At 35.6% G+C, this 22,003-nt stretch overlaps 1 protein-coding gene across 1 annotated transcript in view; it reads right to left on the minus strand.

The window, feature by feature from the left end:
* The window catches only part of PHF14 (PHD finger protein 14), a gene marked incomplete at both ends in the record, with an annotated part of 70,585 nt that overhangs the window by 42,976 nt on the left and 5,606 nt on the right, over window positions 1–22,003 (minus strand). The window contains 4 exons of the mRNA XM_009579332.1: window positions 1,551–1,710; window positions 11,276–11,420; window positions 16,207–16,629; window positions 16,816–17,039. Of these exons, the coding sequence (XP_009577627.1) occupies window positions 1,551–1,710; window positions 11,276–11,420; window positions 16,207–16,629; window positions 16,816–17,039 (952 nt within the window). The remainder of the gene's footprint in view (window positions 1–1,550; window positions 1,711–11,275; window positions 11,421–16,206; window positions 16,630–16,815; window positions 17,040–22,003) is intronic.

Below are 22,003 nucleotides of genomic sequence, written 5' to 3' on the forward strand. Positions count from 1 at the left end.
ATTAATATCCACATATTAATTTATTTTCCAAATGTGACAGGAATGGAAGACATCACATGAGAATTAATCCCCTTACTCTCAAATTAGACCTGAAGTCCTTCCTAAAAAGCCCATCTCTGGCTGGTAATTATCAGAAATGAAGCATACTCTCAAAAATTCTCATCATTCAAAATAATTATAATATACCAGGTCTGTCTGAATACTTTCAGCATAACTTCAATATAATTTTGTTTACTTTTTTCCATTACCTGACATCAGTACTTAGCTCTCCTAAAAAGAAGCATGGAGTTGTACTCCCACTTCTGTCATACTTAAAAGTCAATAGACTTGAGCAGAGTTTGTACAAGATTACAGTGACCTTGCACGAAGCAGAATACTACAGAAAGGATAAAGTCTACTTTTCCTTCCTTGAAATGGAGCACGTGCTTTGATTTTCCCAATGGCCACATAATTCTCCCAGTCCAATATGACACGAAGTCTGGAAGGTGTTCTCCCCCTCTGCTGCAGACTTCATCATTCTTTTTTGTGGCAGTATTAACTAAAGAAGAGCACTTCAGTGTTTTGCTACTCTTCAGAATTAACCATGAAAGATGCATAATACTAGCAAGGCATAAAATGCAGCTTTCTGGCAGCTGATTAAATTGAACTAGCAGAACACATGCTCAAATTCTACAGAGATTGACGGCAGATATCAAACACTCCAAGCTCAGTCACCATCAGAGAACCACTGTGACCAGCCCCAGCAGCTGTTCTTGCTAGAACATAATACTACTATTCAGCAGTGAGGCTCAAGGGACTCAAACCTTGCTTTTCTCACTGCAACCTCCAAGCTTGAGCAAACCCAAAACAACTACATGATTTTTCTTAGGTTTCTGAACCCCAGTCCCTGCTGTCAATAGTTCAAGCCATTGGTTAAGTGAGAGAATTCTTTCATGCCGTTATCCTTGCACATGTCTGAACACTGAATAAGAGTTTATGGGATATTAACTTCCTCTACACAGGAAACCTTTTTGTTTAAATGTAAACTGCATTTCTGATGCAAACAAAAAAAGATAGTTTCTTTTTCAAGAGTCACATCACCTTCACTAGTATGTTTTTTTGTTAAAAAACATGCATCACACAAGTAGTTCAAGGGAACAAAGAAAGGTCTTCTAATATATCCAGTAAGACATCTATATACATATAACAATATATGGTGACTTCATACTGAAGAACAGGATTTATCAGTCCCTGAAGTAAATGGTGATCTTTGTTTCACCTGGGTACATCTTTTGCTCATAGGTCCATAGATCTTCATGCTCAAATTCACCTTATAATAACATCTTCCTAATATTACAATGAGCATGAAGAACATTAGGAGCACACAAAAAATTAGGTGATTGACTATCCAAAGAGCACCCAACTCAAAAGTGAGGTGAGAGAGAGAGAGAGGACATCAACAACAAAGCTTAATTTATGACACTCCCTCCTGTAGGAGCAGACTAGGGCAAAACACAATCTTTTAAATGTAAGATGACATCAAATTCAAAAGATCACTTCTTCAGTCTTACCTGCCTGCATCAGTCTCCTTGAAGATCCCATCCTGGTTAGGACACAATTCACAACTAGGTGTGACACCACATTTGCATGCATCACAAAACCAAGGTTCCGTAGAATTTTCTGAAGCTGAGCTCATGATAGAGTCACTCTCTCCATCAACACCATAGCAACCTACGCACATGAAAAACGGAAGACCAATATAAGAAAAGACAATTGTAAAAGTAGACAGTTGTCAGTAAAACACATATACACTCAGAAGAATGATACTGAAAGTCCCAAGAAAGCTTACAATTATTTTTGCAAATATTATCTTTAGTGCAAAATTTACATTTTTAAGAAACCCTAATTCCAAGAAGTGATCTAATTTATGTGATAAAGTGATCTATTTTATGTGTGTCTTAGATTACAACTGAACAACAAGAAGAAAAAGGCTGCTTTACTTTATTCTTTTAGCAATGCTTGGTGTTCTTCCAGATTATCCATTAAGAAGAAAAGTAAGAAAACAAGACTTAAAGCAACCAACAAAAACAGCGAAAAACTCAAAGCTGCTTTTTTTTTTTTTTCCCAAATAAAGAAATATATTTAAAGTTAAATGCAACAAGCTAAGGAAAATTTTAAAAATCCCAATAAAACACTGATCAATTACACTATTTTATGAAGATATTTACAAGAATGGTTCTTCATTCCTTTATTATTATGCTATAAGATCCTGTACGCCATATCCCACTCCTCTCCTCCAGTATGGCAAGTGTAGTGCTTATGTTGAGCTACCTATCTTTCCATGCAACCTGTGAAGTCTGCTTTCAGTTGGATCAACAGTCTAATTCAAATTACAACATGGTTTCTTGAATACTACCACCAAGTGAAGAATCCGTGTGTATCACAGGTCAGATTGCAGATTTGTGAGCATCTGCAGGCTTCTCTTGGATATTCCTATCTTTCTCCCTCTCCCTAATCTGAAAATGAAACATCGTTTTTAAGGGGGGGATGGGTGGGTGGGGTTGAGTGAGGTTTTTTTTTAGAGGTTGATTACGTCAGTAGTATCCAGTCAACAAATATGCACTCCACTTTTCCACTTTGCATTCAGCATCTAAATCAACTAAAAGAGAATATACACATGAAATAAAAAACACTATTTGCATACTTTAGGGGTTGTAGGACTGAGCTTAAAAGACCTTCTATAACTTCAAAACCAAAGTATAATTTGCAGAGCACAGATTGACAGTTTTTTGAGACATCAGCCTGATGAAGCATATGAATTTTTTTGAAGCAATCACCATTCTCATTTTTACCTCATTTTAAATTATGGCTAAATTCAATCATTCAGTATCTCCATTCTTCTTTAGTATACCCACTGTATTCTTTATGATTGTTAAGGTGTCTATGCATGCTTAATCACCACAAATTTAGGAAAAGACTATTTTTAAAGTGATTTAGAAGCTTGTTATTTAAATTTTGCACGAGTAGTATTATTACTACCGCAAATGACAAAAAGGAAAATCTTAAAGCTTATCACCACAAAACTGTGTTTCTGCATATGCCACATTTTGAACATTTATCTGTTATTCAGTAAGAGAAAAATATGATTTCATTGTCAACACTTAAAACACAGTAGAGACTTTATTAAAAGATTAAATTCAGCTATTTGTCAAAAAAGGTGATCAAGTCAACATTTGTGCTAGCAGAACAGTTAAATTATTGAATTCTGCAATTAAATAGCAACATGATGTATTACTTTCGTTCATTACCCAGTGACTAATAAAACAGCAACAGTGCTCTAACTCCCCTTGTGACAGAAACAGAGCTCTGCATAATAGACTAAAGCTACATTCAGCAAAAAAGCAATAACACTGTAGGAACCATTTAAGAAATACAGTATTTCATTACAGAATGAGGTTCATCAATAAGAATTAAAATAAGAAGCCAGAATGTTTCTTTTCATTATAAAAGTATTCCAGAATCAAAGGACAAGTAATGCGCAGAAGTACATCACAGACAAGTTTCATTAGGTATATAAAATATATAGTTCACACATAAACCAACTCCATTTTCTTTATAATGTGATACCAGCTTTAAGTAGTATTCCAGAAAGTTATTTTTTAAGTTCTAACAACACAATCTTGAATACATGCCAGTAAGGCTACTTTTAAGCAATTATATTAATGTACAAACACACAGCCCATTGATAACATACAGCTGATGGATAATTAAGCTTTTTATAATTCCTACAGCCTTCTTAACAAATTAACATTTTCCTAAATGTACTTACTGAAAATTACCTAACAGTATAGAGCAGTAATACTTTAATGATGTCTACTCAAGTCTTGGGACCCAACAGCTGAAGTTTAAATTTGATCTAATAATACTTAAAAAAATGAAGAGCTGAGTCCCAAAATTAATTAGAAACCACTTGTTAAGCTGTATTTTTTGCTAAGTATATGCAAGTATTTTAACCCAGAATTTTTCTTATGTTTGCTATAAAGAGTCATTTGTTGCTTTTGGGTTGTTAAGTGATAACAGAAACCAAAGGAGAGACAAATTTCGTCAACTGTAATATCCGATGAATAATACAAATCTGTTGAACAGCTGTATTCATGAAATGTCTGTAAAGCTATAATATATAAGTAAGATGACAAACTTCAGATGTGGTTTTGACACCAAAAATCAATATGTATATGAAGAGAATTAAATTCCTTTATAAAAAACAGCAGTAAAAGTTCCTTGCAGGCCAAAAACATATAGTGAAGCAAAAAATTAGTAATAGCTCAATTTTTAAATAATAAAACTTTCATGATTCAAAACCAGCAAAATAACTTGGAACAAAAAATAATCAATTTGTCCTGAATCAATATATTTGTCCTGACTCAAAGAATGACAGATAACACAATGATGATGTCATTTGACATTAAGATGCCAGATGTGTATAGAGGCAGATGTAATGTTTGTTTTTCAAATGTACAAGGAACAAAAAAACCACTTGATTCCCCTTCAATTGAGATATGAAGGCAAAAGCAGTTTCAGAACAAAACCCTATTGTAGAAATATGTCAATTTTGCTAAAACTTTGAATTTCAATCCAAGTAAGTGTATCTGGAACAATGAAAAGCTAAGATCATCATAGCATTTATCTGGGATATGAAAGAGTCTGAAGTCTCTGCCCAGTCCAAACCAGAGCAAGGATGATAATAATCTATTCTTCCACAACCAGTGCTCTGATCATGCTCTGATCACAGGCGGTAGTTATTCCAGAATAAATACCTCAGTCTCTTCTGTGAGTTGCTCCACTTCGATATATAAACATTACAGTATTTATTGTACTAGATGTTTACTAATTCTGTAGCCTAACTGCAGCAGGTCAAAATTGTTCCAACATATTGTGAAACAAAAAAAACTCTAATACCTTACAGTTTTTCAAGAAATGGAAACCTACTTACTGGTTATTAACTAGCAACCATAATGAAAACCCTGGCAAAGCTGAGGAATACTGCTCAGTAAGCGTCTGTAGTGTCAAAATTAAAAAAATAAATTTTCAAAATTTCTCAATATACTGACTTTATTTTTTCTCGTTATCACAAGCTGCAATACTGCCAACAGAAAAACTAATTTGATCAGATTAACATCACGTTTTTAAACAACAGAATGCTATACACACCTTATCAAAATTTAGAATTGTGGATAAACACATTATCAAATACATTCAAGCAAGCAGATGCAATTAATTAACACTAATGAAAAAGATGAACTTGCAGTTCTACATCAGATTTTCAGCGGCTTTCACTTTCCAATTTCAAGTAACTTTATGATAGTCATGCTAAGGGATTCATATTTCCCTTAATAAGTTGAAACTGTGGGGAAAAAAGTGTTTTCTACTGCATAGCTGTAATTGATTTTTTGTGTATTTAAATCAGACTTACAGTATAAAAGGCACTTGATAAAAAAACCTACATGCAGTTTTGTCCAAATCTGTCTGAAAAGTTACAATATCTAGATCAAGAGTTCAGAGTTTTTAAGAACAGCTGTATTTTCGTATTTTTACCACGGTAATATTCTTTTACCTGTAAAAGACAATTACCTCTTTAAATACATCATTTTAGGATCCATAAAACTGCTGAGTACAACAAAGGCTCAACTTATTACTGTCTGCCTTCTTTTGCTATGCTGAAAGAATTATTTTGGTCCTATTAACAAAAATTTTAAAAAGCATTATTTTTATGAATCTTTAAAATGCATAGACATGGAGATACGAAGCTGCTGCTTGATAAATCATCCCATTCTAGTATTAAACAGTTAAAGTTAAGCTGATGAGCAGGAAAAAGTTGTCGAATCCAACTTCCCTGTATGAATTGTTGGGAATTGCTGGTGTTGGAACAGAAAGCAATGTAAGGGCTCACGCTACAAGTAAGTCTCCCAAGCATTATCAGGAGGTAATCTTTAGGTTCTTCCTAAAAGCACCGCAGTTGTGTAGATGGTGTGACAACCTGAGGATTGAACGGACAACAGAGAAATGCATACACATCTTGTAACTGAAACCAAACACGTCATTTATTATCACTGCACCTGTGACCTATTCGGCATTAAGTTAACCACCCGCCTCTTTGACTGGAAAATATGTTGAAGAAAATGAAACAACTTTTAAACACTTTGCTTAAAATGCATGCTGCCTTTCCTTAATGTTCACAAAAATTCTGAATTTTGGATCCTTAGAATACTCTAGAGCCCCTTTTCAACTAAAGTTCATTAAATCCTCATGTTTATATATTCTTAGATTACCATATCACAACTGCATGTCTGCCACCTCTGTGAATACCTCTTAAACTAAACAATAAAACTGGTTTAGTGTAATATTAACCTATGAATTTAAACACATGAAAGTCAAGAAGTTAAAACTCTCACATTTACTGTTCCACAAACTGCATCTATATAGTACGATTACAGCCAAGTTGTCTATTGAATGTATGCCATTTTATACAGAAAACGAACTTTTTTATTCCCTGATTTTGAAGTCATGTACTCTGTCAATAGCTTATTTTTCATGTGATTGCCATTAAAATGAAATTGCAAACACCATTAAAACAGTTGTTCTGAAATTTATACCACGGAGGGAAATGGGAAGAGAGACCTAATTCTTGCCTTGGCTGCATTTGTTCCTCCGTCTCTCTGGGAGGGTAATTTTTTGCCAGTCAAACAGAACATCTGCATATGCTAACTAAATCTACGTATACTCTGAAACATGATCTTATAAAGATTGTGAAAACTTCCAGGTAAACTGGAGGTTTGCAAAAATAAATGCTGTGAGATCACAGTATTTAAAATATGTTACATTCAATCCTTAATTGAACCAACAGTTTAGAATAAAGACATTGATCAATTCATGCATCATAAATTCAGAACAGTATTTTTATTTAATAAATGGAGAGTACTAGAGTACATGATTTCACAAAATGACTTTTTATTCCAGACAGCAGCAGACCAGGGTAAGCAGCAAAATTAAAATGCAAAAACATTTCACTACACTGTAAATCATATGGCGACCACACTATTGCTTTTAGCAAAAGAAATTTTATTCCCTGCCATACACATCACAGTAAAGTAAGAAACAAATAGAGAGGATGGAAAAGAAACCGCTGGAAAAATGTAGAACTACTCTCATTTAATTCACAGCAACTAACCCAAGGGCAATAGCTGGCAAGTGTACTACCTACAGTTATGGCACATGCTATGATATGCACCAGACATTTTCTTCAGACACGTTGCAATCAATATGTCAAAAAAACTGACAGCACAGTTGGGGGTGTCCTGCTATTACAAGATCTTACCACAAAAGCGTTTATCCAAAATGACAGATTAGTGCCTAAAGGAGATTTTTATAAAAAGAAATGAGAATTATATCCACACAGAAGTAAACACTGAAAAGAAACAGTACTACTACAAATTAAGAAAGATTTACAGTACTACTACAAATTAATTAAGAAAGTCGTTTTAAGCTTTTTTTTCCTTTTTTTTTTTTTTTTTGAAAAAAAAAATAGGGCAATGTGAAATGAGAATAAATTTTTACTTCATGGACTTATTAATTAATTACAGGCTGTTTAGATGTAAAAGATGAATGCAAAATATAAGAATGAGTATTAAATTAGCATCACATGTATGCTACTTAAACAGTTTTAGAGGCAGTTACAGATTTCTGTCATTTTGAACCAGTTATTTGCTCCACAAAGTTTATAGATTTTTGGACATATGTCTGCAGAGCAAAGATAGCTTTTGGACAAGTAATGCAGGCCATGAAGATGATATGAACATCACACAGCAAATAGTTGCACTGGAAAGGAAACTGAATTTCTAGCAATCTTAAAACTTGTCAGTAAGAGTCCACGACTCTAGGTCTGAATCAGAATCCCCCTCTAACTCTTGGCCATGTTGCTCTGATCCACATGAGCGCTGCCCAAGTTGCTCCCACATGAGTTATCACCCCTCTTTCCCCATGGAAGACCTCGCAAGCAAGCAAACGAAAAGGAATACAAATAATGACTGAACAGGCAGCCGCTGCACCAGGTACTCAAAAGGAAAAGTGCAGCTGGGTACTTGCTACTAGCGCCAAGTAATGGAGCACTATGCACAGAAAAGCCAAAACTTACCGGAGCAAGGGAGAATGGAGATCTAGACCCTGCCTGACTTAAAACACAAGGCAGCATTAGCTTACCCTCTGAAAGAGGGTAACAGATTCTTGCCAACAACTGTGGTGGCATGCAGCCACTTAGGGATCACCATTAGAAGGCTCACCTTCACGTGAAGGGGACACACTATCGCATCGGACCTGCCCTTTGACGAGTAGCTACGAGTAGAGCAAGAGCCCCCCCGGGGAAGGAAGGTAGCCCTAGTGTCCAGAAGAAGTAGGCTCAACTCAAAGGCAGCATTTTCACAGCTAGTGAGTAACTTCATATTAAATACAGAGGTGGCCACCGTAGAAAAACCTTTTCCAGTCACCTGAAAGGTTCTCTGTTAGACAGAGACTTTCACTTCAACAGAGCACAAAGGCACAAGCCAAGGGTATAAGACCCCTCCCTGTGAAGTAAAACAGTCAACAAGGAGAGAGAAAATAAGGTCTTCAGGGAATGAATAATCAAATCACCAATATCATCATTATGTGGGTCCCTGGGTGGGACACCAGTAGGGTGTGAAAGGAGTGCACTTCCTTCCAAATAAATATCTATATAAAAGTAGAAAAGTAGTGCTATAGAAAAGTAGAAAAAACATATCAATATATAATACAACTTGAAATTGCATACAAAAACTATGAAGAAAAACCCTCGGGTATTCCAGAAGCTTTGTTTGGGCATTTCAGGATAACAGGCATCTTGGTTTTGAGATTCTAGGGAAAAGACAACTGCTACATATCAAAATCAGTTCACAGGAAATGGGCATATTATTCTTCCCAACTGCAAGCAAACACAGGTAAACATCACTGCATCGATTTCTATCCAATTCATAAATAGGAGCCTCTTCATTCAATACTGTGCTAAAAAATGCATTTTATAAAAAACTCAAAAGCTCAAATATTAGAACAAATTTCAGGACACGGCATGGTGTCTGCAGCCACAGCAATCTACCCACTAAAGGAAACCTGCAAAAATATGAACAAATCCTTGTATTCCAATGTGTTTACAAAATAGACTCACTTATTACTGGAACACATTTTTCAAACTACAAAGCAACTGTGTATAGGAGTACAAAGGACTTCTTATAATACAGCCTATGTCCATGATCTGGGCACACAGTTATGAGGTCAGATTAAAGCCAATGATATTAAGAGTAAACCTTGCCTCTATTAACATTAAAAAAAAAATTCTCAAGGTTGCAAGCAATGTTTTTATGATTAGACAGTAATTATTTCTTCAACTATTTCTCAATTTATATTTGGAAATCACGTGAGTTGAATGATTAAGCCAACCGGAACAAAAAGTAATTGTTGCATTGCATTTTGGTTTTGACTGCACATTGTACTCTTTATATCAGTGGGACTATAGGGAATCTTTACTTATAACACTTTAAAAAGAAGAATGGGAGCAATTATTGTTAGACAGATTTTGAACTACTAAATTCCAAGTGACTTCTGAACTATGGAACTATTTTCCTGTGGAAGAAAGCCAGCTATAATCTTACCTTTTGTGGGGACAAAGGTCTAGTAAACTAAACAAAATGAGGAAGTTATCTTTTGGGGATTTTTAAGGCACTCCTCTGGAATAAAAAACAAATTTGCCATTATTTTATTCTATAAAGGCAGAAGATCATTTTTCTATCACAACTATTCTGCACTTTAACATGACTAACTGTACAGTCATTAAATAAATCTTACAGAAGAATTTTCAGGGATCTCCTCGGTTTTAGGGTTTAGATGTATTGTGTGATTCAGCTCATCATAAATTAGTCAACTAAATTGCTCTCTGAGCTCCACTGACAGTACTGATTAGCTCTTCAAAGGAGTGCAACAGGAGTTCAGGAGTTAAGAGTACATGTTGACATTTAACATAAGGCACCTGAACCTGAGGACAGAAATTCCAAACTCAGTTTCCTTATCGATAAACAAAGAATTGAACTACAGCTCAATGCATGAAAAATACTGTTTTGAAACAATTTTCAATCCAGTATGAGAAAACAAAAGGCGAGTAGGGGATTAAGAAAAGCACTTCCTACCTAAAAAGGCATGCTAAACAGCTCCAAAAAATTTTAAAGTGATGGGAGTTACATAAACTGAATAAATACCTTTTATGCTTTTGAAGAATGAAAGTCTACCTTCTTTTAATTTCAAGGACTGAAGTAGCCTCTCATTTTCCTGGGAAACCTTAAAAAAAAGTGAAGCCCTAAAAAGGTACAGGATATCAGAAATGCTAAAAAAAAAAAAAAAACCAAAAAACAAACCAAACACCAAAAAAACCAAACCTTATTAATGAAGAAAAAAAATCAGGGTTTGTTTTTCAACAAAATTGGTATGCTTGTCTGTGTTAGTATCCACCCTACCTTCCATCTCAAGAGAAAGAGCAACAACACACAAATACAGCCTCACCTTCCATGTAAGGCTGATAAAATTGCATACGCTCACCTCAGAATTATTCCGGAAGTGTTTCTTTAAAACCAGACCTCCTACATTTATAACACAAACATAGATTTCAAAGCAATGAGCAAAACAACGATTTGAGTATGTTTTAACTTTAAAATTTCCCCAATTCAGATTGTCAGTGAAAATTACTAGAAAGTTCAGGCTAGCTGGTTTTACTTATAACTAAATGCCATGGACAATTTCTTTCTTGCCTCCTCCCCATCCCTCTGCCTTTTTGGTACAGGAAAAATATATGTGAAAAACCCTTCCCTTTTAGAAGACCTCCTATTCTCATGATCTCATATTGCAGTTATGCAATCAAATTCGTATACTGAAATAGGTAAGACAAAAATACATTTAACAGAATATCCTAAAGCCCTGAAAATACAATCTATAGCTCCAGTATTTGCACACTGTGATTCATTAATAGGTATCTGTAGACCATGTCCTGTCCCATAGTTGCTTATATTTGCTTTGCTAAAGTAGAATATGGATATTTCACCACTAAAAAGGATCAATGTACTATTACAAAAAATTACCTGCCAGAGTTCAAAGGCTTCATTTTTTTTGAAGAAAGCAAGTCAACATTATATTAAAAGCAAAGGATATGCTTTCCTCCCGCAATGTGAAGGAAGGATTGTATTACCTTCATGCACTGTTATTCCACAGTTGTCACACTGGATTATTTCATCAGCATCTTCACTGTTATCTCCAAGACAAACGCAACAAATCAAAATATGGTCCATTTTCTGGGAACTCCAATTTTGAGACTTCTCAAGGATCAATGAGTCCTAATATTGAAAAATGAAGACACGTGGATTATGCCAGGAACTTCAATTTTATTTAAAACAAACAAAAGATCTGTTATTTGCTCAATTTTGAACAACAAACAAAAAAGATGGAAAATTATTTTCACAAGAATAAAAGCTTCGTTGTTGTCAAAACATCTAAACACTTCATCCACAAATATAAGAGGTGGGAGAAAGGATGGATACAATCTGATCTCAATATACCTAGAGATCTGTTAAGATCCAAAGGGCCGAGAAGGGTCTTATTTCCTCAGACAGAAACATATATGTCTTTAAACCATTTATGTTCTACAAAAAGGAACAAATACACACACCTAAGAAACCATTTAAAAGCAAAAAAAACCCCACCAAGGCCAAAAGTGACCTTCAAATGTCCCAATATTCAGAAAAGTTGCTTCATTTTGTTAAAATTTGCACCTTCCAAAAAAAGAAAATAGTCACACGGGTCTGAAAAATCTGAAAATAAACAGCTAACACAAGCCTAACAAGTCTTCACTTACGTAAAATATAACAAATTATCAACTCAGTTCTGTTTTGTTGTAATGCAAATTTGTATCTCTCTATGCAAAACCATATCATTTATTAAAGCTGTAACAACTCATTTTCTTCTGGTTATATACAGGAGTAAGGATTTGCAGAACATTGCTCTGTTTTGGCAACCTTCAATGTGAACTACACCACTTAAAAAGAATGTGGCTTTTAATAGGGAATTTCTCTACGGAAACATACAGAAGTGTTTTACAAACCAAATAAAGCTGTACGTAAAAATTAATTTTTTCATAAACACCATCTAGGCTTCTTATTATTTTCATTGTGAAGTACAGCCACTGTCTCTTCTGCAAAGTTTCACGGCTTTCATACGTTCCCTTTTATTTTTATACTAAAAGGAAACATTGAGCTTGAACTACCTTCATTGGTAATACGAAGGCATATAGGGAAGTGTGAAATTAGGCACACCAGAAAAAAGTAATCATTGCAGGATAAAGAAATAGTAATAGTTTCATAGCAGAGGCTGACAGCTCAAGCCTAAATGGCATCCATTCAAAATACTAGAGATCTGAGAGTATTCCAGAACTGCTGTGTTATCCTACCAGAAGAAAAAAAAAAAAAAAAAGGGGGAAGACACCCTCTCAAACATCTCTTTCTCATTCCAACCCCCTGTTTATGACATAAAACATAGCATCAATACTGTGCCTGTGTAGCCTAAGCAGATAAAAAGTATCATGAATGCTACCTGAAGTAGGTATTCTTCCTCAAGGATCTTAAATGTTCACACAAATCTATGCAATTATTTCATGATAGCCTCTCAATTTGATACAGTAAGTCTCCGCACAAAATTTTCAGTGAATCATTAATGAAGTCTCTTTGTACTTTAGGTTTATCTGGGCAGGTACTTGGGGGCGAAAAGGGGGGGAAATCTTTGCTTGATTTTAAAGCAAGATAAAGGGGTAAAATAATCTTACCACACAAAGCTGAGCTCAAATAGTTTACCTCAAGTAATAGAGGTGGCTTGTTATAATGTTTTTGACCTAGAAAAGGTCAAACACATACTTATAGCAGTTAGGAAAAGCTTCTGGATCTCCCATCCATTTTCTCTAAACAACGTAAGGAAACATGACCTATAAAAAAAAAACTCATCTAGAGGTAAAAATGAAAGATTATAAAGCCATTCACACGGTCATGCTTGCTTACAGGAAGGCCACTAAGATTCTCCCCTATAGAGTTCAGACTTACGGAGCACTTCTTCCACCATCCTCCTTTTAGGACAAAGTTGCAAAGCATTTTGAGGAAAGCAAGAAACTTGCATATTTTTTTCAAAAATACTGTGGCCCATCATTACTCAAATACCCACATTTAGCTTACCATTCACATTACAGATAGGAAAATGGCAGTAAATACTCCCTAACTTTGGCAGATTAATTGTGCAATGGCACAGACTTCTCAGACGCATCTTGCAACTCTACAGAAATCAGCTTTTTCTCACAGTACCTTCGACTTAAACTGTTATTTGGCTTCACTAACAGAAGTTTAAAAGAAATCTGTGATCTCTACTGTTATAGAAGTCCAAGGTCTGATAATTAAAAAAAAAAAACAAAAAAAACCCCCAAAAACAAAAACACAAAAACAAAAAAACAAAAAAACAAACTATTACTTTAAATTAAACAAACAGAATTGCACTGTAAAAACAACACTGAAATAACAATAGCTATTTAGGCACTGAGAACATATGCAAACATGGGTAAAAAGAAGAAATAAGAAATGATGGAAGGGCATCAAATTCGGATCTAACGTTAGGATCCCCATCCATTATGGTTCACCTTATGTGAAGACAGCCAACAGGTCAAACAGAGCAGCAGAATGACTTCATTTTCTACACAGACATAGAGAGGGAGTGATCTGGAACATATGCTGCTCTCCCCTGCTTAGTCCATGTAAGCACCTAAAAGACCCCATCCCAGAAGCTGACCCTACTCGTCTAAAGCATGGGAACTTTTATGTAGAGAGGGTAACTGCTGCCAACTCCTGAACAAGTCCTGTTCCCTACCCAAGTGAAAGAAAGGATTTCAGCTGAATCACTATGTAATTCCCATTTCTGTGGTGTTAATGAAGAAAGTGAGCATTTCAAGCTATATGCCCTATATACTTCTAACTTTAAAGGAATAAAAAAAAATTAAGAAATAAAGTAGCCACCTCACTGAGAACAGAAGAATCCCATAAAATGGTAGCAATTTTAAGAACAGAAAAGCACCATTTATCTACTAATGATGCTTGACCCTAGAAAAGAAAGCTAAGTTTGTCTTCTGTGCTTAATACAGTAGAAAAGCACATAGTATTTCATTACAGCACAGGTTAAAATACTATATATCCAGACCTCAAAATATTTTTGTAAAATGTAGAAAAATAAAATAAAAATCACACAGAGACAAAACCCAAACAACCCACCCCCAACACCCTCCCCACCAAGTAAGTAAAGGAAAGGAAGAATGCCTATTAAGGACACTACTACATGTTCAGAGTTAATTACCTGAACATTCTTTCCTAAATTAATTATGCATTCAGACATCTGTTTTTCTAAGAACTTAGCTTCTGCAGTGTAATGAGATTTTGCTAGACAGGTTTTTTAGGGTTTTTCCTCCTATTTTAAAATATTGCAGTAGTGGAAAGTATACTGTTATAATACAGTTGAGTATCAAGCTAAAAATTACAGTCTATAATCCAGTCTACACTGTTGCAAGACTTCTTGTTGAAGACCTATTCATAAACAGTACTTTGCATTACATCCAGTAAAGATAAATTATCAGTTACAAAATTACAATTTTAACTTCAAATTTTCAAATTTCTATTTTATCTTTTTATCAATGTCCTAAATCCACGGCAAGAATAGACTCTTAGGTCCATGTATATTAAGAAGCTTCGCAAAAGATGTATCAGAGGCAGCTCTGGGTTTCTGAAACAGGCCTAATTTTCCAAGTCAATGGGAATTATGGACATATTCAAGAATATATCCCTAAGAACATAGACTCACATCTCCATTCTGATACAGGAAACAACTCCGAAAGAACATTGCCTATCTCTATTTGAAGTTTTGATCATCAGTTTTGGTAAAGCACTTCCAGCTCCTGAGCCAAGAGAATACGGGTAACAACACTAGAATTACAGAGCTAGACAATGAAAGAAGATGCCTATACAAAAAGCAAAAAACCCCAGAATTATGCTTTTTTTTTTCCCCCCCAATCACAATTATTACTAGTAATTAAAACAGCACAGCTCGTTCACAGTCATATATATAAAATACATAACAAAGTATCTGAAACAGAGACAACTGATTCTTCCAAACACTCTGTTTAGCTCCCCGTCATTTTACACATTAAAATAAAGATTAAATGGAACAGCAGAATTTTAAGTAGTGCCATACCACTATCATTTATCAAATTTTATGTTGACATTGCAATTATTTCCTGAAAATTGAATGTAGATTTTACAGCAACTCTTTTTACTTTGTTCAAAATTTTGCTACTGCAGGACATGAAGTCAACTATCCTGACAACCTAATATCTTAATTTTTCCGCAGGCACAACCTTTAGGCAACTGTAATTGTGCATAGGAAAAAAAAGTTGCATTATTAAACACTTAACATATAATTTTCACATTCTGCAATTGGAAGATATTTAATATAATAATAATAGTTCCCAGATACTTTTTAGTACTGTAAGAAATTATTTCATTTGTGAGCATTATAAGCAAACCCAACATAAAATATCATGATTACCCTATTTAATTTTAAAGTCAGTATGCATATTTCTTTACTTAGAAGTCTTCCATCAGTGAACTTAGTATTCAGACTTTGATGTTTGTCACAAAGAAGGGCTAGGATAAAGAATAACCTATCATTTAACTATTTTATGAATACGCTTTTAACTTTTCGAACATTACAGATATGCAGCATTTACTCTAAAACAGTACTAAAAGTCTCGCTAATACATGTTGATTTGCATACTGGACCTTCTATTTGCTTTAGAATTAATCCAACCCCCCCCGCTAAAGCCAAGAGAAGACTCTCTATTGACTTTAGTGGCATTAGATTGGCCAAATGGTCCAAGCAAGGTTATTTAATACGCAGTGCCTATTTAGCACAATTTGGCTGCTTCGCTTATTCCTGTAAACACAATTCCAGCCAATCACTTTAACTTTTCAAATTAACAGAATAGCTACTAGGGAGTAGTTTCCATTTGTCAACAGATATATTATAGAAAGTTGGTTGCACTACCTCATTACTCTTGCTTTGTGAAAGAGCCAGGCTATCATTTGTCAATTCCTCATCATCTGCATTATTCCTGTTAAGAACTTTACTCTTCTTCTTCTTGGATCCTCCATCACTAGCCGTGCTGCTATTATCTTCTTCATTACCTTCCTCATCATTGTCATCCTCATCACTTCCACTCCCATCATCCTCATCATCCTCATTATCTCCATCACTCCCCTCTTTTCGCAGTGCGTTTTTTCCTTTTTTTTTCTCAGCAGTAGGCCGCCAGTCATTGTCATCTTCGCTATCATAGTCATCCATATCATTTAGTTCTTCCATCGATACAAAATCCAGCAAAGGTCGGTTCCTGCGCAAATTCCATTTTTTTGGTTCATTTGTTTGCTCATCAGCCACAGCATCAGGTTCAGATCTTCTTTTTTGGCTTTTCTTCTTCATCATCTTGCTCTTTCTTTTCAGTTTTAATTACGTCTTTGTCTGCTGTTGGCACCTCTTCTTCAGTGGAGCTTTTTGGCTGTTGCTCTTCTACTTTCTCTTCTGCCGGTTCCTCCTCCAAGATATTTTCTTCTGATTCAGTACAGGAACCTTCACCACTGTCCTTTGATGCATCTTCACTCCCATTGGCTTTTCTTCTTCATCATCTTGCTCTTTCTTTTCAGTTTTAATTACGTCTTTGTCTGCTGTTGGCACCTCTTCTTCAGTGGAGCTTTTTGGCTGTTGCTCTTCTACTTTCTCTTCTGCCGGTTCCTCCTCCAAGATATTTTCTTCTGATTCAGTACAGGAACCTTCACCACTGTCCTTTGATGCATCTTCACTCCCATGACCACTTCCTTCAGAATCTGTTGAGCATATGAAAATTTAAAAAAAGTTCCGACACAAATGTACCCCCAAAAATAAAATCTGTTGAAGCAAGTTGTTAAACAAAAGAATGATGCATGTTCCTCCCTCATAAGGTATTCCACCTATTTTTTCAGCTGGTGTCCAAATACTGCTATTTTGAGTGGTATGTTGAGAATCTGTTAAACATGAGTGCATTTTAAGATGGCAAAAAAAAGATGGCAGAATTTATTAAATGAACGTTCAATGTTCCTTTGAACTGCAATAAGTTATAACAATAAGCTGTAGCACAGAATAATTTCCGTGTGAAGTCACATCTTAAAGAAAGAGCATTCCAGTTTTTAATTTCTGGAGACGTTTTCCAAATCTTCAAATTAAAATAGCTACCCAATAGAAGAGATTTAAAATTACAAAATGAAGAGTTTACGTAACAAGTACTAACAATAGTATGGATAATCCCTCACCTTCATTTATAGTACAAGCTTGTTTTTCTGGGTTTGGGGGCTCTTTTAATTTCTGACGTTATTTCACTTATTAATCCCACATAAGCTATGCCTCATTCAGTGTTGCAGCTGTACAACAATGCATAAATTCTAGCCGTATACCACTCATATGGTATTGTTTTGTGTGTAGTCACTGTTTCCATTAATTAACACAGGCCAATCTGTGCAATAGAAAGGAACAGAAGAGGATTTGTATGAAGAAAAAAAAAAAAAAAAAAATCACAAAAATAAGGCATCTGTACTATAAAGTACATGTAAAAATTATTGAAAAAGATGACAAGTGAACTTGTTAAATTTTATAAACATCATCCACCTTGACTTTCTCTCATCTTATGTTCACCTACTATTTACTACTTTTCATTTAAAGTATTAGTTTTAATGAAGAAAAACTCAGAAAATGTTTTTTTAAATTAACAAGAAAATATAAAGTTGCTTGATCCAACACAGGGATCAATTAGGTAATGGCTACAGTTTTCAATTTGTTCAGAGCCATCACCAAGTTCCTGATGCACTGTCACATAGATGCAAAGAAAAATATGTTGGTGCTTGCAAATTAAAAAAAAATCCTTAATGACTTTTGTTACCACACAAAAAAACCCACCACTCAGTATCACCTTACATAGAGAAATTCCGTGCACATCCATCTCTGTATAAAGTCAAATAAACAAACAGTGGGGCCAGTGTGCTACACACTTCTCGTGGCATTTATTTCCACACCACACTGTCTTTGACTAGCCAGTAACTCAGCTGTTACTTCAATATAATGGTCAGTTTTGTCTTTTTTCTGCATATACCTGTATGTGGAAGTATTTGATGAGGAGATTATATAATTATCAACAAAAAAATCCATCAGTGCTACTACTACTGATTAGGATATTAATGTTATCAGTCCCCTTACAAGCTAACAGAAAGTAAAAGTTTCCTGCAAATGTTCTAACCTTTAGAGAGCTGGGGGGGGGGGGATGTGGGGGGGGGGGGGGGGGGGGGGGGGGGGAAGAGAATGCAGTAACACAAGTTATTGTACAGTCTTTTGAGAAAAGAGTAATTCAGTCATTTCCCTATGCCTACCAGCTTTAATGGTAGTAATGGAAGTACTGAAATAGTAGCACGCTCTTCAGGCGTGCCTAAGAAATAAAAACCAGTACTAACAAACATGCAATCTAAAAAATTGTTTTTAAATTACAATAGATTTGTTTGGATACATATTCATGGATCTGTTAGAGTGGGTCTAGAGAAGGGCCACAAAAATGGCCAGAGAGCTGAAACACTTCTATGAAAAACGGCTGAGAAAGTTGGGGTTGTTCAGTCTGGAGAAGGCAAGGCTCCTGGGAGACCTTACTGCGGCCTTTCAATATATAAAGGGGGCTTATAAGAAAGAGGGACTTTTAACCAATGCCTGTAGTGACAGGAAAAGGGGGACTGGTTTTAAACTGAAAGAGGGTAGGGTTTAGATTGGATATAGGAAGAAACGTTTTATGATGAGGGTGGTGAGATCCTGGAGCAGGTTGCCAGAGAAATTGTGGATGCCCCATCCCTAGAGGTGTTCAAGGTCAAGTTGGACGGGGCTTTCAGCAACCTGATCTAGTGAAAGATGTTCCTGCCCACGGCAGCGGGCTGGCCTAGATGATGTTTAAAGGTCCCTTCCAACCCAAACCATTCTATGATATTTGCCAGCTCTCACAAACACTTTACAAGTAACTCCTAAAGCCAGACTCTCATACTAGAGAATATTTATATCATAGATTAAATGCCGTATGTATGTTTAAAAGCAAAATGTAGTTTTTTACCTCATTTCACAAGTTCTGATGCCAATGTACACTACTTGTCCGTCTCATTGTAAATAAGGTAATTTAAAAAAATAAGTGGTTTGCCATGTTAAAATTAATTGAACTGGATTTTTAGGATAACATATTATTTTCTTTTGTTTTACTTCCCCACCATAACTCCATGACAGTAATTTGTTTGGATGCTTTAATTGTGCTGTTCCATTTCTAAATACGCTTAGACTTTTTGTGAATTTAAGCTTCACTTTGGGGGGGGAATCTTGGTTTGGGTATAGCTTGATCTTTAACAGCACTCTAAATTACCAACAGTGATTCTTGTACATCAATACTACAGCACTGAGAATACTCTCTAGCTGCTTTATGCCATGCAAACAATATAAAGCAGAGAATAAATAAAGGTTAGTTACATCCGCTTCTCTCCTTCAAATTTTCTTTGCCTTCTGCCTGCACATTATGCTTTGTACTCTCCTTTCTGCATGCATGTACACACCAGAGATACATATAGTAAGGGATACCCCTCTTCTGTCTGAATGCATTCACTGTGATAGGTACTTTTCTAGAAAGAGCTATTCTGTGATAACAGCTATTTTTGCAGGTGTTCTTCTGTCAGATGCACTTTCAGTTAGGAAGAGGCTGTAGTATACAATTTTCTCCTTGAAAGAAATTCTTAAAGAATGGCTCTTTCAAATTGGCAACCATATCATGTCATTCCTATGGGAGAGAAATCAAGCTACTCTCGGTAACAGATGGGGCCAGATACACTGTCAAATAGTGAAGAATACAGAGTTCCACTGAGGAACAAATATGAGAGATAAGTTGTGAGAAAGGCATCATTCACTTCTGTACACCTTGTATCTTTAGCTCTACTGAGCACAACAGCAGGTGGCAGTCAAATCTAAAGAGGGTAATTCAGAGAGGAATTCTCTGGGACAGAACATTATGCTCCAGAATTAACATAAGAAAAAGAGTAATAAAGATAAACAAAAGTGACTACTAATCTCCACGTCAGCTGTGCAGTCTTGTATAATACCTACTATGCACAAGACTTCTGGGGAAAGCTACTGAAATCACTACAGCAGTTAAAAAAATCCTCCCAGGGTTTCGCAGGACCATTTTACAAGCAACTTTAAACATGGTACCCTGTGATTTTTTTATTAGTAATTAACTTTTTTTCACCTTCTAAGAAAATCCATGTATACAGAGAGTAAGTGCTACACTACATAAGTACATGACCACCCACTCACAGAAGACAGGCTGATTCTTCAATGCAGTATTTAGCTTAACAAGCAGCTCTGTAAAAAGCAGTTTTATTGCTTGTTTTTAAGTGAAGTCTGAAGGATAAGCTAGTTAAAGGAAATCATGGACTCAATTTTGGGCTTGCCTCTTCCATTAACAAAGCCTAACCAACTCCAGATAGCCGAAGAGAAGCATCTGGCATCATTCTGCAAAGGTCTTTTTTTTTGCATTGAGTCCTATCTGGTTGAGTCTTACCCAGGTGCTGAAAGCTACATACAAAGAATACAATCCAGGATCCTGGAACATTAAAAAGGAGTGAAAAAACTGAAAAATTGACCATGCAATACAGAAAACAACTACCATGCCTGAAGTTATTCCTACTAAATAACATTGTTCAATAATAATCTACAGGCATCATGTGATAAGTCATCCAGCCCAGAGTGTGCTTTACGATACCCTCTTTTTAAGGGCGGTAAAAAAAACAGGTTACAAGTGAGGTTAATTCTGGAGGTTAAAGCCACTCGATCACCATCACCCTGTCTACCGGTCCCTTAGCCTCTTTCTCCCAATCACAAGGTGGACAACAAATCTTGGACATGATGATGTGAAATCACCCGGGTATCTCTGCTAGAACACCCTGTTACACACCATGTACAATCCCTTACCCAGATTTCCTTCATCCTGGCAGATGGGGAAAGTGGAAAGCGCTGCAAAAAGTGTTTGTTGACAATAGCCTCTGTCCATAAACTTCCTTACAAGAACAGCTCCAGAGCCACAAAAACTCCTTTGCACATGTGCTATACCAAACGTGTAAAAGCAGCTGCACCTCCTATACATCTGATCCAGAAATTGCAAATAATTTTGAAGACTCCAAAATACCTTAAGGAAATGCTTAAGCTAACTAGAAAGTTCTGATATTAATAATCGGATGTAAAATTAAGGCAGGGAAACCTAGATCATACATGGAAAATATGAACTTTTAAATTGCCAAAGGCAGAATTGTGTAACTGGTAAATTTCTGACCACATTTGTCTATTAGACTAAAGCCACAGAGGTCCATTGTACTAAGACCGAAATACCTATACTGAAAGCAAGAATTGAAAAGGCTTAATACTTCACTTTCAACATAACTTCAAAAAAGAGAATCTAGCATCAGTTAGATGTACACCACTGGCTTTCTATGCTATTTTGCGGAGTATGATGATTAAACATTGGTAGACTACCGGCAATTCAACATTGGTAATGCTGGCAGTTAAAAAAATTGAACTGTCAAAAGTAACACAATTAAGAACATACAAAACAAAACCAACAGACTAAGAGATTACTGCTCTAAGGAGAGAAATTCACTTCTCAAATAATGTTTTGGAAAAAAGTATCTAATCTTTATTAACTGCAGATGTAGACTGGGCAGAGTAGGAAATGAAACTGATCACTGATCTGCGA

The sequence above is a fragment of the Fulmarus glacialis genome, unplaced genomic scaffold (genome assembly GCF_000690835.1).
Source record: "Fulmarus glacialis isolate BGI_N327 unplaced genomic scaffold, ASM69083v1 scaffold19106, whole genome shotgun sequence".
Lineage (NCBI taxonomy): Eukaryota > Metazoa > Chordata > Aves > Procellariiformes > Procellariidae > Fulmarus > Fulmarus glacialis.